Source organism: Microcaecilia unicolor, chromosome 3 (genome assembly GCF_901765095.1).
Source record: "Microcaecilia unicolor chromosome 3, aMicUni1.1, whole genome shotgun sequence".
NCBI lineage: Eukaryota > Metazoa > Chordata > Amphibia > Gymnophiona > Siphonopidae > Microcaecilia > Microcaecilia unicolor.
In genome coordinates this window covers 189646519-189663865 of record NC_044033.1, presented here as the reverse complement: position 1 = coordinate 189663865, position 17347 = coordinate 189646519, and the positions used below count along the sequence as shown (strand labels likewise).

Sequence of the window (17347 nt, the reverse complement as noted above, 5' to 3'; positions counted from 1 at the left end):
TCCAACAAGAATGACAGCTGCCCCTATAAACCTCCATTACACCCATTTTTTGTTTTGATATATCTTTATGTAACTCAATTAAAACCTCTTTCTTGTTTGGATGCCTACATTTAAAGTTTGGTCTTTATGACTGCCTTCATGGCATCCCATAGCTCCTTAGTGGCAGTATCTTCCTTGTCATTAAGTTCAACATATTCTTGCAAATCACTCTGGATCTGTTGTACTGCTGCTTCTTCATCCAAAAGGTTATCGAGGCACCTGAACCCTAGACCTTTAGATTCTAAATGGGGTGTGATTGGATGAAAATATGTTCTCAGTCCCTGCCCTTTCAACTCTTCACTACTGATCTATTCAATCAGGAAATATATCAATCGTCAAATATGAATATGGTTAGGAAAAAAAAAAAAAGGTGAAACAGAGCTAGCATGGAGGGAATGTCAGACTCTCTTCAATTTTACTCTATCCTATACCCTATGCATCTGTTCCCTGGTACTGTCCGATGATTTGGAGACTGTCAGGTTGAAAACACCTCCAATAATTACTCCCCCTCCCCCATATCTCTCATACTCTCCTCCAGGCCATTTAGAAATTTACCCTGGCATGCATTAGAGGCATGCAAACTAATTTACTGTCGCGTTCTCGAGGGCCTTGGCATGCTGTCAGGTCCTCAAGGTAGCACTGGGAATTGTGAGCCCTTGGGTCCCTGCTGCGGAGCGGCATAGGCAGGCAAGACCGTCTTGGAACTGGACGTCCGGAAGGACCGGACCGGAACTCTGGACTGGAAGTAGGTAACTGAACCGGCAGAACCGGAACCGCTTCACCTGTACTTAGCCACCTTTCCGCTAGAGTTGAGCTCTAGCGTGCGGGCGGCTGACAGGACTTGTAGGGCAAGGCCGGAACTGAAGATCCAGAGGACCCACCTCGGGTCTAGGAAACATGAGGGAACAATACTAGACTGCACTAAGCGCTGCACGCAGCCGCTAAGCCAGACACACCAGACAGACTAGACAGACAGAAGCTTATCAGGAGCAGGGACTAGGGCAGACATGCAAGCAAGGAAGAAGGGGAGACAGGGAATACCCACAGGGCAAACCCACTAGCTAGGTCGAGGCAGGTAACAGGATAAATCCCCCAGAAGATACACGCTAGCTAGACAGATACAGGAATCAGGATACATAAGCAGGGATCCGGATAAGCACACAGGATATACAAGCAAGGTACAAGGTAGACACACGGGACAGAAGGTAGCTAGGCAGAGCGGAAAACCGGATAACACTAGCTAGCCAAACCCAGGACTCAGGACGAACAAGCAGGGACCAGGATGTGCACACAGGATATACAAGGTTCAGGATGTGCACACAGAATATACAAGCAGGGAGTAGGGCAACACAGATGGGGAAACCCGGACTGAGCTGCAGAGGCTACCTCCACAGTGAAGGCAGAAGGACTAGCAGCCAGGATGTGCACACAGGATATACAAGGTTCAGGATGTGCACACAGAATATACAAGCAGGGAGTAGGGCAGGCTGCAAACACAGACAGGGAAACCAGGGCTGAACAGCAGGCTCTAAACACAGACTAAAGGCAGAAGGATAGCAGCCAGGATGTGCACACAGGATATACAAGGTTCAGGATGTGCACACAGAATATACAAGCAGGGAGTAGGGCAGGCTGCAAACACAGACGGGGAAACCAGGGCTGAACAGCAGGCTCTAAACACAGACTAAGGCAGAAGGCTAGCAGCCCACAGGTACTGGGAACCGAAGGGCACTAGCCCACACAGAAGGGCAAGCAGCCCACAGGTACTAGGCAGAAGGGCAAGCCCACACAAAAGGGCAAGCAGCCCACAGGTACTAAGCAGAAGGGCAAGCCCACACAGAAGGGCAAGAAGCCCACACAGAAGACAGGCTTAGAAGCAGCGCAGCAACACACTAACTAACCTGTCAGCCTCTGGGCATGACACCAGACAATGACACCATGCGAAGGCCCTGACTACAAGCCCAGGCCTTCCTTATAAAGGAACTCACTGATGAGTCACCACCAGCAGGATAGAAGCAGGAAGTTCCTTGCCTCCAAACAGAGGCTTGACACACAGAGGAAGTGAGCCCACAGGAAGGACAAGCAGGAGCCATCTTGGATACTGGCATAAAAGAGGCGGCAGCCATCTTGGAAGAGGCATAGCCCACACAGGTGAGGTCCAGTAAGACAATTAGCACACAGAGCCAGAGAGAAACTAAGACAGACACAGAGACAAGCAGAAGCCAGCACAGCCACTGACTCTCAGAAACAGGGTAAGTATGAGGGTGGTCACGGCCACGGACGTGACAGTTACTTTTCATCCCCCAAAGATACCTTCACAATTAAGAACCTCCCCAATGAATCACCAAATTTAGCCAGATAGGACAATTCTTAGTAGTCAATATACCTATTCTCCCTATTTTCTTTTCTACTTGGTTAGAGGCAAAAAAAAATATGTTGGTAAGTTTCAAGGATCTTACTAAGTGCTCATCCTTTTGCAATACATGTGTTTCTTGCACTAAACAGATGTTTTCTTAAATGACAATTGCTCTTCCATGGATGTGTTTAATCTCTTAATATTAAGCGATATGATGGAACTATTCAGTTTATTTTATTAAGTAGCTTTGGATAAGTTGATCACTGTATACCATTGATGTTGGTTACGTTGTTTTCTGTTTTGTCATCAATAAAAACCGTTGAAACTTAAGTGGTAAGATCCTAATCTCAACTGCCCCCATTATAATGCACATTTTTATCCTATTCCTCCCCCTCTACCTACACACTCTGACCCATCTATATCTGCATATAAACCACATCTACCTTGTGCCAGGAACCCTAGTGCACCCTTCTACCACCCCATTCCCCAGATTTTCTTTTTACTCTCTTCTGATATAGAAGCAGTCTAGCCTGGAGGTGTGATTCCAAGACCCTTGGACACCTTCCAGTAGTTTCCAGCCCTCTCCCTATTACCCAGTTCCTGGTACTAGTCCATGTTAAACACATCCCTTCCCCAATCACTGTGTTTATCGAATGCATCTGTCCCTTCCACTAATACCACTCTTCCCAAGCTCCACCTCTATTCGAAAGGGTCCACTCCTGTCTCAGTGGTCCCATGGAATTTTCAGGTTATAGCTCTCAGTGGGGACTCAGGGTCATCTGAATTCTTTCATGGTAGTGCAGTGGCCTAAGAACCTGGATAACTGGATTCGATTCCCACTGCAGTTCTTTACAACTCTGGGCAAGCCATTTAACCCTCCATTACCCCAGGTACAAAATAATGTCAGCAGGTCACCACCTTCAGGCCTTCCTGCAGATATGAACTCAGCTGACCCTGGAAGGGCCCTTCCCTGGACACAGTACTCACAGAAGCAGACTCCAAAAATAAGCTTAAAACCGCTTTATTCCATCAGCAAGGCCAAGACATTTCCTCTTCCAGACACAGTCCTCGGTTACAGGACATATCACCCTTTGTTCCTTCCCCCCGCCGACCACAGTTTCTGGATACAGTTTAAATCATTCACTGCTTCCCCAGCATGGCCTGATTCCTGGACACAGTTTTAAATCACTCACTGTTTCACAAGCATGGCAGTGTTCTGAACACAGTTCAAGTCACTCACTGTTTCCCCACCATGGCTCCACTTCTGGACACAGTTCAAATCACTCACTACTTCCCCAGCATGGCACGACTTCTGGACACAGTTCAAATCACTCACTGCTTTCCCAGCATGGCATGACTTCTGGACACAGTTCAAATCACTCACTGCTTCCCCAGCATGGCATGACTTCTGGCCACAATTTAAATCACTCACTGCCTCCCCAGCATGGCACGACTTCTGGACATAGTTCAAATCACTCACTGCTTCCCCAGCATGGCCAGGTTCCTGGACACAGTTCAAGTCACTACCTGTTTCTCCATCCGGGTCTGAGTTCTGGCCACAGCTGAAATCATTCACTGCTTTGCAGCACGGCACCTCTCTCCCCATTGAGTGGAACAGCTGCTTAACTTTTCCTCCAAGCTTTCCCAAGCCTTGAAGAAGGTTTGTTATGAAGCCTTTCAAGTTCTTCCCTTTTACCTGAGCTAGAGCAGCAATCTCCATGGGCTCACTTCCCCAGGCATCTTGGGCTTGGATCTCCTCTCCGACCTCTTTCTCCACATCCCATTCCATGGGCTCCTCTCCCTTTATGGTCCCCAGCTGGTTCTCTCCCTCCTGATTATTCCTCCTCAGCCAATCCCCCTCCTCTCCCTCGGGATCCTAGGACTTGTAGTTCCCTTGCTGCTCCCTTTGCTTGCCCCCAGCTCCTCCCTTCTCCAGCTCTTGGGAAACTTATGCCTCCGTGGGGCCGTGGCTTCCCAGCCCCTAGGATCCTGGGACTTGTAGTTGGAATCCCAGGTATGAAACCTACCCATCTTGCTCCTCTCTCGGATCCCTTCTTCCCTGACCCTCAGGGGTTCCTCACAATAAGTACCTGTATATAATATGTAAACCGCTTTGACTGTAACCATAGAAAGGCGGTATATCAAGTCCCATCCTCTTTCCCTTTGCATAGGGAACAAGATATTGTGATAAATAAGGATGGAATCCCAGAATGCAGAATTTTATACACCAAGGAAATTATCTTAAAGGTAATCCTATGAAGTCCTTGGGAATAGATTTGCAAAAACCTCTACTTGATGTGCCTCCTACCTTAGTTTTCTTCCTTGGGATGACTGCTATTTTATCCTTGAAGGGAGTCATGAAAACAGGCAATAATATCTTTCAGGACAGGGCCGGCCCAAGGCAAGATGCTGCCTGAGGCAGAGCTAAGAAGCTGCCACCGCCCCCCTCCCCCCGGGTGTTTTACCTTGTCACAGTGACGTTCCAAACCCGGCAGCGATTCCCATATGCTGCCCTGCCACCTGCCTCTTCCCTTTACTGCCTCCTTCCTGTACACATTAATTGATTTGATTTGCTTACTTTATTTTTTGTCTATTAGATTGTAAGCTCTTTGAGCAGGGACTGTCTTTCTTCTATGTTTGTGCAGCGCTGTGTACGCCTTGTAGCGCTATAGAAATGCTAAACAGTAGTAGTAGTAGTACTGCCTGAGCCTCTGATGAAACAGGAAGTTACTTCAGAGAGGCAGCTGCAGTAAAGGGAAGAGACGGGTGCCGGCAGCAGCAGGGCAGCATATGGGAATCGCTGCCGGGTTTGGAACGTCACTGTGACGAGGTAAAACGCCAAGAAGCTGCTCCCCGAGATGTAGAGTGCCGCCTGAGGCCCCCGCCTCAGGTGGCCTAATAGTCGGGCCGCCCCTGTTTCAGGACATTTTGGTCACTGAATCCCTTTTTGTTAAGAGACTAGCAGATGTTCATACCCTTGTGATAGCAACATTATATATTTTTTTCTTTTTTCATAACTTACGCAATAGCACTCTGTCATCCATGGTTTAATCGGCATGTTTTTATCTTACATGCTCTCCTGCACTTTTTTCCAAGCGTTTTTTTCTAAACTTTATTTTGATATAAACCTCGACATTGGCTTTTCAGGCATAACCTTGGACATAATCACACTTGCCTCTCTCTTATGTGAGACCTCACCTGCATACTTTGATAAGCGAGAACACAATAAGTATTTAATCAAACAGTGTTTCTTTTTTTACACTTTAAAATGTATCCCCTTGTATTGAGTCCTTTTCTGATTCCATATATGCTGCTTTGGCTGGGTTTTTAAACCTTTCAATTGCAGGCTTTTCAGTACTTCTCCGATACCACATTTAGTACTTCTTTGTTTGGTTCTTTGTGTGCATATTTAACTGGTATCCTCTCCCATATATTAACTCATTTTGGAACCTTTTTTCTTCCCTTTTTTTTTTCTCCGTTTGAATACATCACTTCTGAGATGTCAAGCACTCAGTCGACACGATGTGTTTACACCATAGGTAAGAAAAGTGCTTGCTTTTTTATGTCAGTAACTTTTATTAAAAAAATCTTTTTTTTCCTTGGTTTTTCCTCTTGACCTTATGCACAGTACAATTACTTTATTATATTTTTCAATATTCAATTTTGGAAAATTTTACGTTTATTGTTCAAACGTTTTTCCCATATGTGTCTTTTTTCAATTTTGAGAACAATATCGGGTGGAGGAGTGGCCTAGTGGCTAGAGCACCGGTCTTGCAATCCAGAGGTGGCTGGTTCAAATCCCACTGCTGCTCCTTGTGTTCTTGGGCAAGTCACTTAACCCTCCATTGCCTCAGGTACAAACTTAGATTGTGAGCCCTCCTGGGACAGAGATATATCCAGTGTATTTGAATGTAACTCACGTTGAGCTACTACTGGAAAAGGTGTGAGCAAAATCCAAATAAATTAAAAAAAAAATGTCATTAGTGACTGATGAGTGAATGTTGTTTTCATTTTTTCTCCCTCATGTAGGATTTTCAACATTAGCTTTGTTTCTTGTATTAAAAACCAGAAAACAAGGACATTTCCTTCTCTTTATATTGGACCTTGGAAACATCATCTCATTACACCATAAGGTTAGTGGTCTAGTGTTCCACTTGCACCTGATTTTCAATGTTTTATGTTAACTTGTCACTGTTATATCATTGGTGGATTTGATGAGGAAGTTTATTATTATTTCTATTATTTTTATTTTGTGTATTCATATTTTTATTCTTTATATATGCAAATTTATACGGTAATTTTTCATTTAATATATTTTCTGTTTACATATGTATAATTTTTATCATCATGTTTTGCATATTTATACTTTTATCATTGTTTTAGTGTCATATGTTTACATCAGCGTTTACACGTTTTGTAGCCTCCTGAGGCAGGTGATTTGGCACTGTAACACAGCAGCTGTGTCGAGTCGTTTGGTACTTTTCAATAAAGATCTGGAATTGTACATACACCTCCCTCGTTGTTTGGAAAGAGCCAGCTTACCCAATTTTTTTTCTTACCCTTCCCTCCACAGCATGCTCAGGTCCAGGGACTGAACTCAGGACCTTCTGCTGACAGTACACAGCAATGCTATCTGCCTTTATAGTTTAGGTACTACGAAAGTGATACATTTTATTTCTTTTAATCTCCATTCTTAATGCATTATCTATCATTCATTCATTTATTTCTGTGTGTAAAACATTTCTAGACTGCCCAAGGCAGTGTACTATAAAAATACAATGCTTGCTACAAAACATAGACATTATATCCTACAAATAACAAAATACAAATAAAGGAAGAAGTTGGATCATAAGACTAGCCCAAAATGTGAAGCATTTCTGCTCAGTTCTGTGAGCAGCTTATGCAGCCAGTGAAAGAATTACCTGGAATACTGGGTGGATATCCCCGCTTCCCATAGGCCAGGTGTGGTGGGATAGTCACTTTTCGCTTCTCTCTGGCAGAACAAAACATCAAAGGATTCATGAAGCAGCAGAACAAAGAAAAGAGGCAAAGCGTTATGGAGTAACTGCATGATCTTACAGAGGGAAGGAACTGTATAATTAGCTCACATTTGATGTTGCTTTTTGGGGTTTTTTTGTTTGTTTTTATTGATAACAAAATATAAGAAAACTCTTCCAACACAGTTGCCATACAATGAATAAAGTGTCAAAGCTTATAAAAAAACCACATAGTAACATAGTAGATGTCAGCACATAAAGACCTGTACAGTCCATCCAGTCTGCCCAACAAAATAAACTCATTGTATTTGATACTTTATATGTATACCTGTCCTTGATTTGCCCTTGCCGTTTTCAGGGCACAAACCGTAGAAGTCTGCCCAGCACTGGCTTTGCTTCCCAATTACCAGTGTTGCCACCCAATCTCCATTATGCTTCTGTAGATTCATTCCTTTGTGTATACCCCACAAATTTTTGAATTCTGTTACTGTTTTCATCTACACCGCCTCCCGCGGGAGGGCATTTCAAGTATCTACCACCCTCTCTGTGCAAAAATACTTCCTGACATTATTCCTGAGTCTGCCCCCCTTCAACCTCAATTCATATCCTCTAGTTCTACCGCCTTCCTGTCCTCAAACTCATCCAACCAAAGCCATTTCCAAAAAGAATTGTCATGGAAAGAGCAGAGGAAGAGTTTGTTTTTATAGCCCCCCCCCCCATATGAGAAAACCAACATTTCTATTTCCTCCTTCCCTCCCACCTCAGAGCCCCATATTCCTGTCCTAACCCCAACCCCCCCGTCCCACCATCCTTTTATATTCAACAAGCCAAGTCTACTGGCCATCCTTTATCATATCAGTATTCAACCTATAAATGCCTAGATAGTTCTCTCCAAAACATTCAGAATTTGGCTTTGAGCACTAGGGAATAATGCTTGTAATACAGTCTTCCCAAATGTCCAAAAAACGTTTACAATGCTTGCATAGGCCATTCACCCCTTGAAGTTATGGTTTATTTTGACTTACTATGCCGCCCTTCCTGTGAGTATCAGAGGGTGGTTTACAATTAATTAAGAAAACCAATACAAGTAAAGCACAAAAAAGAACGCCAAATGTAATAGGAAAGCGACAGTCGTACACACATGCATAGAGAAAACGAAAACCTGAAAGTGTGTCAATGGACCATGACCATTCTGTCCCAGGAGGGCTCACAATCTAAGTTTGTACCTGAGGCAATGGAGGGTTAAGTGACTTGCCCAAGAACACAAGGAGCAGCAGTGGGATTTGAACCAGCCACCTCTGGATTGCAAGACCGGTGCTCTAGCCACTAGGCCACTCCTCCACTCAATATTGTTCTCAAAATTGAAAAAAGACACATATGGGAAAAACGTTTGAATAATAAACAATTGCTGCATCACTTCCAAATGCAGTTTGGAAAAGTTGAGTTTTAAGTGCTGAGCGAAATTTGGGATAGGATGACTCTAAACACACCTGCTATGGTAAAGCATTCCACAGAGAGGGAGCTAGATAGAAAAATTCAGTGTCTTTGTTGATTTGAGCAAGGCATCCCTAGGAGATGGGATGCACAGCCGGTGATCATTCAAAGGTTGAAGCAATCTTGGTGGAGCGTAGGGTATTGTAAGCGCAGCCAAATAAGAAGGGGTCCTAGAGTGAAAAGCCTTAATTGTAAGAATTTTAAACTGAATATGAAATGCTTTTGGAAGCCAATGATGAAGAATAAAGAGTGGGGTTATATGGTTGTATCTCTTGGAATGAATCGCAGGGCTGTATTTTGTACAGTCTATAGATGATGTAAAGGAGGTTGCTGACAGGCCAGAGTATACAGTATTACAGTAATCTAACCTGGAGATGACAAAAGCATATACGAAGGTTTCCTGGGAGAATTTGTATAGTAGTTGGATAATACAAAGCTGACGAAGATGGAAAAAGGCAACCTTGGTCAAAGATTCAGTTTGCTCCTTAAAGGATAATTCTTGGTCTAGAATGATGCCAAGATATTTAAAGGATTAAATTAGGTTAAAAGGCTCACCATTTTTGTGTGGGGCAAGTGAAGAAGCTGATGATTTGCCTGTGATTCAAATAGCGACTATCTTTGTGTGATTAAAGATAACGTGATTTTCACTTAACCAGGAATATTTTGACGACAGAGCAGAATTAAGATTAGTTAGATTAGGGGACAGAGAGTCAATATGAAAAATTAACATATCTTCTGCATAATAGAAAGAATGTAAACCAAGATCCTGAATCAGTGTGGTTAAAGGGCTGAGAAACAGACTGAACAGTAAAGGGGTCAATACTGAACCCTGAGGAACTCTTAAGGGAACAGGGAAACTATCTGACGTGGAATCTTGAAAACAGATGGAAAATGTACACAAGGATAGAAAGGAAAAGAACCAGTGGGGTACAGTCCCAGCTATCCTCATGTGGGAAAGCCAAGAAAGAAGACTTTGGTGTCGAAAGCAGCTCTGAGATCTAGATATATCACTGTGATCAACTGTATACCGTAAGTTGCTTAGTAAAGTGGTCAGAATGGTTTCACAACTATGACCATTATGGAACCCAGATTATGGGCCCTGCTATGGCACCACAATATGCCAACCTTTTCATGGCAGAACTGGAAGAGACTTTTTTTTTTTTATACTTATTAGACTAAAACCCTTAAATACTATTGGTATATCAATGACATTATGATTTGGACTGAGGCAAAAGAGAGACAAACAATTTTACAATTCTTTCAGGGCATACCATCCTTCAACGAGATTCACAATTGACTACTCCACAGAAAAAGTCAAATTTCTAGACACCAAAGTTTCTATCAACAATGGCTATAAGGAAACATCTATATACAAGAAACCAACTGACAGATGCAGCTACCTTCACAATTATAGCTTCCACCCTTCGCAGAAAGTCCATTATACACTGCCAAGCTACATGACACCACTGCATCTGCTCTGACCTAAGAGACAAACACCTCAAAATCCTGACAGGTAGATGATCAAAAGCAAACGCCGGCGCTAGAGGCTGTTAGCACCATACTAGCGCCGGTGTTTGCTACCACCCCATGATCAGAGCCCTCGAGTGCGTAAAACAACGTGCTTGAGGGCTCTTAGCGCAAGTAGCCTGCAAATGCATGCTAATCAGCGCTTAACGCATTCATCCCCAATGATCAGCATCCAGCGCACCAAAGACTGGGTCGCTGGCTGCAACAAACCCTACGCCAGCTCCGAGCTGGTGTTAGGGTTTGCAGATCATTGGGGAGGAATGGTGAGCCCTGTCCAGCATGCATTTGCATGCTGGCAGGCCCCCATTCCCCCCTACAGCAAACCTGCCAGCGAGGGCAGTTGAGGACGTCCAAAATTTGGATGTTTCGGCAATGGGCAGTTAAGGACGTCCAAAATTGGATGTTTCTATGAGAAAGATGTCTTTCTCATAGAAACATCCAATTTTGGACATCCTTAACTGCCCATCGCAGAAACGTCCAAATTTTGGACGTCCTCAACTGCCCCGTCGCTATACCTCCAACACCCCCTTGAAATTTGGCCATCCCTTCAACAGGGCAGTTGAGGACATCCATCTTCCGATTTAAAGATGGACGTCCTTCACTTTTCATTGGTCTCCAGCTCAGACCTGTCAAACAAGTACGGGAGGATTGTGTTGAGCGCATGCTCAGGCACAATTCTCCCACACTTCTACCTCATAATCAGAGATAATTGCGCTGCTTAAATTTGCATGCATTATCTCTGATCATAGGTCTAATAGCGCCCCGTGCTGTTCCAGCGCTATTTTAGAGTGCTGTTTGGAACATCGCGGGGCTTTTGATCATCTGCCTGTGAGTGAATCCTTCAAACAAGAAGGCTACAACCCAAAAAATCTCCAAGAAGATTGCTTCTTCCCTTAAAACACCCAAGGAAAATCTATTGCAGTACAATGCAGAAAATGTGAAGGAGGATTGGGGAAACAGGAAATATGCTAGAGACAAGAATCAGCTCATATCAGCACCAGGTTAAACACCACAGGAAGATAACTCCGTGGGAGAGCACTTTGCAAGACGAGAGCACTGCAGCAATGACTTGATGGTCAGAATATGAAGAGGAACTTTTAAAACAATCCAGGCACGTGAGATCTTTGAAGTTAAGATGATGAAATATTTTAATATCAACAAAAGAGGTCCTAATAGATCTGGATTCCCTATCATATTGCAACCAAAGTGCCAAAAAGGAAAACAGGACAAACCCTCCGCAGAACACCAACGGAAAGCTACACAGGAGCAGAGGGTGACAAACTGACTTCCAGCCTGGGAGAGAGTGTTCAAAGGTTCTTTATTTAAAGGCAACAGAGAAATGACTCGACACGGTGGACAGAGTTGCCTGCCTCAAGGGTCACAAGAAACACTCTGTGTCTATGCAAAATGTTTGCCCTTCATTGCAGCTGTGCATTGAAAGCTGTTTTGAGAGGTTGCATACTGTATATCCAGTGCAGTCTTTTATCCTGGAATCTACATTCATCTATTGCACCAGGTTCAAATTCCATTTTACACAGACATAAGAGTATTTCTTGTGACCCCTGAGGCAGGTGGCTGTGTCCACCGAAACATGGACCCCTGATGCCTTTAAATAAAAAACCTTTGAACATGCTCTCCCAGGCTGGAAGTCAGTTTGTCACCCTCTGCTCCTGTGTGGCCTATCCTGTTGTAAACCATGCAATTATACTCTTTTGTCACCTTCTCATCACTCATCCATTTCTCCCTATTTCTCTCCTCCCCACCCCTACCTTTCCTTGTGAACACTGTCACCAAAATGCTATTATGATTCACATCTTTTCAAGAAGTCTTTCCCTCCTGGATCTGCCTAATCCCACACCACCTTACAACACGAAAAGTTCAGAAATGGAAAACAATAATATTAACCTCTCTCACAATATGCTAATATATCAAATGGCAGATGATGTTTAAAGTAAGCAAGTGCAAAGTGATGCATGTGGGAAAGAGGAACCCAAACTATAGCTACATGATGCAAGGTTCTGCGTTAGGAGTCACCAACCAGGAAAAGGCTCAATGTGCAGCGGCGGCGAAGAAAGCGAATAGAATGTTACATATTATTAGGAAAGGAATGGAAAACCAAAATGAGGATGTTATAATGCCTTTGTATCGCTCCATGGTGCAATCACACCTTGCATACTGTGTGCAATTCTGGTTATCTCATCTAAAAAAAGATATAGTGGAATCTGAAAAGGTACAGAAAAGGGTGACAAAAATGATAAAGGGGATGGGACGACTTCCCTATGAGGCTGAAACGGCTAGGGCTCTTCAACTTGAAGAAAAGACAGCTGAGGGGAGATATGATAGAGGTATATAAAATAATGAGTGGAGTGGAATGGGTAGACGTGAATCGCTTGTTTACTCTTTCCAAAAATACCAGCATTTTCGGCACACAATGAAGCTACAAAGTAGTAAATTTAAAACAAATTGGAGAAAATATTTCTTCACTCAACCTGTAATTAAACTTTGGAATTCGTTGCCAGAGAATGTGATAAAAGCAGTTAGCTTAGCAGGATTTTAAAAAGGCTTGGATAACTTCCTAAAAGAAAAGTCCATAAGCCATTACTAAGATGGACCTGGAAAAATCCACTGCTTATTTCTAGGATAAGCAGCATAAAATGTATTGTACTGTTTTGAGATCTTGCCAGGTACTTGTGACCTGGATTGACCACTGTTGGAAACAGAATACTGGGCTTGATGGACCTTCGGTCTGTCCCAGTATGGCAACACTTATATACTAACTTAAGCGTTTATTGTACTTGTGTGTTATGTACTAGACTTCTACAAATCTAAATTTTGTAACCGTCTTTTAAGTAATATGTAAGCCACATTGAACCTGCCATAAGGTGGGAAAATGTGGGATACAAATGCCATAAATAAATAAATAAATAAATAAATAAATAAACAACTATATATTCTGATACACTCTGTCGGATGATATCATCCATATTGTGAGAATTTGTATCCTGCCTGCTGTCCGAGGGAGAACAACTGTAATAGGTAAGTAACTGTTTTACTGTTTTGCACTGAACTGCTGTTCCATATTGATAATCCCAGTATAATCCCTCTCTTAGGGGTCCTTTTACCAAGCAGCAATAAGCACTAATGCGTGCTTACCACACGATAAAAGGTACTACCTCAGGACGTGCTCAGGTGCCTGTCAGCTATCGTTGTCTAGGGTTGGTCCCGGGGTCCACTTCACAGAGGCAGTGGGTTCCCAAAGAATACGCAATCCACACAGATTTGGATATATAAAGTATATTCTATTTGCATATATGTATTGGCTCACAGCACTTAGTACAGGAAAAAGGGTACAAGCTGTCTTGGGGTGTGTATTTAGAGGGAGGGAGAAAGAAAGGATAGGGTGTTTGTTCATAGGAAGAAAGAAACCTTGGACTAGGGCTTGTCTGAGAAGGGGGGGAGCAGAGCCAGGTGCTCTGGTGGCTAAAGATGGAGGTGTGCAGAGAAAGAAGAAGAAACAAAGACAGCCCAGCAGAGTCCCGTGCCCTCTGCTGCAGGGAGAAAGAAAGAAAGAGGGAGACCTAGTGCCCTGGACACAGAGAAGCACCCGGGGACAGAGAGAGGGGGGGCAGTAGACCCCAAGCTGAGCTCTGTGCTCTGCTGCACCGAGAAAGACAGAGCTCCAGAGAGCCCTAGTGAGCTCTGTTTTATACCTAATAAGAACTGAGAGGGAACAGGAGCAGAGAGAGATCAAAAACTTCTCTTTCCCAGTTATATCCTTTACAGAACTCCAGATACTTTCTGAAGTCAGGAAAGGTGACAACTTTGACAGGTTGTCCTGGAGCCACACTGTCTAGCTTTGGTTGCTCTGAAGCCCTGCTCCCCCATGGAACAAAAGGTATGTTAATCAAGAGTAATTGAGAAACCAAAGGGCTATCAGGCCTCTCTGAGCACCATTTGGCCCATTTCATCCTCAGTGGTTCCTGCAGGAGAGGGGGGAGAGTTTATCAGAGGTCAGAAGGTGGTTTAATATTGTCAAACTGATTTCATATTAATATAAGTATGTCCAGCAATAATTTTGACCTCCTGCAATCCTGACAGTGCCCTGCAGTAGTTCTGGGATCAGCGTGCACCAATCTGGTGCTAAAAAATATAAAAACAAATTTTTAACATGGGGGGCATATTTAGGGGTGGAGAGTATTGGCAAATCAGTGTGCACAACCGATTAGTACAGGAGTCCTTACTGCTTAGTAAATAGGTGATGGTAAGGGCTATCGTGCTAATGGCCACTTGGTAATTTGGCCATTAGCTTGTGGCCATTAATGGAAAAAAGAAATTGCAGCAACTTTACAGCTATGCTAAAAGTGGCCTCAGTGTGTGGGGAAACCCACACGATAAAAATAGCGCAGGCCACTTTTTTTTTTATCATGGCTTAGTAAAAGGGCCCATTAGTAATTAATAAATATGCTGCTTGAAACATGTAAATTACATGAATGCATGCATTACACCCAGACACCTCATCAGCTATATGCATATACCACCTCATAAACCTACCTAAACCTACACTATCCAAATTGCAAAGGCCTGAAATACAAAACAACTTACGCATCCGGCTTCTCCTACATAAGCGCAAAACTATGGAATAGCCTCCCTAAAGCTGTGAAAACAATACATGACCACCTGAACTTCAGGAAATCACTAAAAACCATCCTCTTCAAAACGGCCTACCCCAACGACCCCACGTACACCTCTTCACCCAGCAACACAGCACGACTATAATCGTACTGGACAACACGCAATCTTCATCCCTTGTGACCCTCCACTTGTAACTCATACAACTATGCAACCTTGTATCTGTTATCAACCGACTGTGCAAATACCTTTGATACTATGTAAGCCACATTGAGACTGCAAATAGGTGGGAAAATGTGGGGTACAAATGCAATAAATAAATTAATAAGCTAAACAGCACAGGTCCGTGACTCACCCAACACACATCTCCAGCAAGCTCTGCTCCAAACCTGTAGTAGTGGTAGAAACAAGATATGAATGTATTTCAGAATCCACATCCCTGGCCAAATATGCTCTATGACCCTCTGTCATCACTGTGCCAAGAGCTCCAAATAATGGCAACAAAAAACATAGCACATCTAACATGGGGAATAGGCGCTTCTGAATGAAGCACTGGACCTGCTCACAGATTATTTTTGGTGTATGCAGGGAGAGGGGGGCAGCATAACAAAAAGAAATATAAAATCATAGCAATACATACAACAACAATTTACCATTAAAATGGAGGGGTAGGGAATGGAAGGGGATGCTGAACACAGGGGAAGAGGGTAGTGTTTTGAGCCACTCTTGGGGGCAGGGGGACATCAATACCCTTGAGCTGGTGCAACACTACCCTCCTGGGACCACTCTAGTTTTCACAAATAGGATACTATACCTGGGATCACTTGCTTCTTCCCAAGCTCCACCACCAGGGGGTCCCGTGACAGGGAGCTGTCAATTACCCTTCCGCTCTCCAGCAGCTTCCCCTAAAACACAGAAAAGATTTGCAAGCTAGGCTTGGTGGAGGAGAACTGAAAGACAAACTGATCACAGATACTAAATCCAGCTACTGAGGGAGCCATCTGTCTATACTTTTTCCCACCTGGGGACCAAACCAGGAACACACTGGATCCCGACCCCTATACCTGAGCAACAAGGGAACTACTGTATATTGTAATGCTCTCAATTCTTGGTACTATGTTGTTTTAAGTAACTATTGGGGGTTAATGCTGAATTGGGTAGATTGTGAGCTCTTTGAGCAGGGGCTGTCTTTTCATGTATGTGTACAGCGCTGCCTATACCTTGTAGCGCTATAGAAGTGATAAGTAGTAGTAGTCCTTCTCCCCGCTGTCAATCTGATTTTCTTATCCTTTGCGTCTCCCTCCTTCCCAAAAGAAACCGCTGGTTAGGAGCCGACAGCTGTTTACCCTCTACTGGACGTGCTGCCTCCTTTCCCCTCCCGCTTTCTCTTTCCCCTCCCTCTCCCCCTTACTTCCAGATCCCTGACTTAGTGCTGACGTGTTATTCTTTACAACTCAAGTTTGTGTCACGCTGCAGCCGGGACCCCCATCCCCAATCGCTGCCCCACCCTCCTCTCACCGTATAGTGAATGTGCAGGGTGTCCCCCATAGCAGCTGTCACAGAGCACGACTCCGGCTTCAGCTACAAAACAAGAAAGGCGCATGAGAAATCAAAAGGCAAGAGACCAAAGAGAGAGAGAGAACCTAATGTCTGCTTCGTGTACAGCCTGGACTACGGAAAGGGTGCAACTTTATCAGAGAAGGAGCGGATACTGGAGGAGAGAGGAAGGGGGGGGGGGGGGCGCAGAGCAGTGGTGTTGTGGATCTCACCAGGGTCTCGATGAATAGCTCTTCAATGGGTTCGGTGTCACTTTGGGCCCGAATGAGAAGGCAGCAGAGGAGCACAGCAAATCCCCGCAGCATGGCTAGAGGGGAAAGGGAAAGAGTGTGACAGCTAGAAAGTGCAACTGCAAACGGAACCCAAGCCAGGCACTGCTGCCTGCCTGTCCAGGAGATGGAAAAAAAAAAAAAAACCACAGCAGAAAGAATAGGCAAACTGCCTGCCCGTCCAGCAGATGAAAGGAAAAGAAAGTAACAGAAACTCGGCTTCTCCCAGCCTGAAACAGGAAAGTCCCGCCTACTCTTGCCTACCTCCTTCACCGCCCAACAGTTTCCTGCCCTTCCCTCCACCACCTCCTACCTATGCATTCCTCACTCTCTTGCTTTCCTTGTGTGCCTGCTGGCTAGGGACAGCAGAGCAGGGAATCAGGTATCTGAAATCCACACAACTGTCCTTTCTGCTTTATCATTTCCCCCCAGTGCTCAGTGCTGCCACCAGCCCCATCTGGAAGTCTGTTCTTCCTCAC

At 44.1% G+C, this 17347-nt stretch overlaps 1 protein-coding gene across 1 annotated transcript in view; it reads right to left on the bottom strand.

Moving 5' to 3' along the window:
* FKBP11 (FKBP prolyl isomerase 11) overlaps positions 1 to 17097 on the bottom strand; it is a 30418-nt gene extending 13321 nt beyond the window's left edge. Inside the window, exons 1-5 of the mRNA XM_030195252.1 lie at positions 16812 to 17097; positions 16561 to 16623; positions 15857 to 15947; positions 15398 to 15431; positions 7318 to 7388 (exon numbers count right to left, since the gene is read on the bottom strand). Coding sequence (XP_030051112.1) covers positions 7318 to 7388; positions 15398 to 15431; positions 15857 to 15947; positions 16561 to 16623; positions 16812 to 16904 — 352 coding nt within the window. The 5' untranslated portion in view covers positions 16905 to 17097. The remainder of the gene's footprint in view (positions 1 to 7317; positions 7389 to 15397; positions 15432 to 15856; positions 15948 to 16560; positions 16624 to 16811) is intronic.
* Positions 17098 to 17347: the final 250 nt, after the last annotated feature.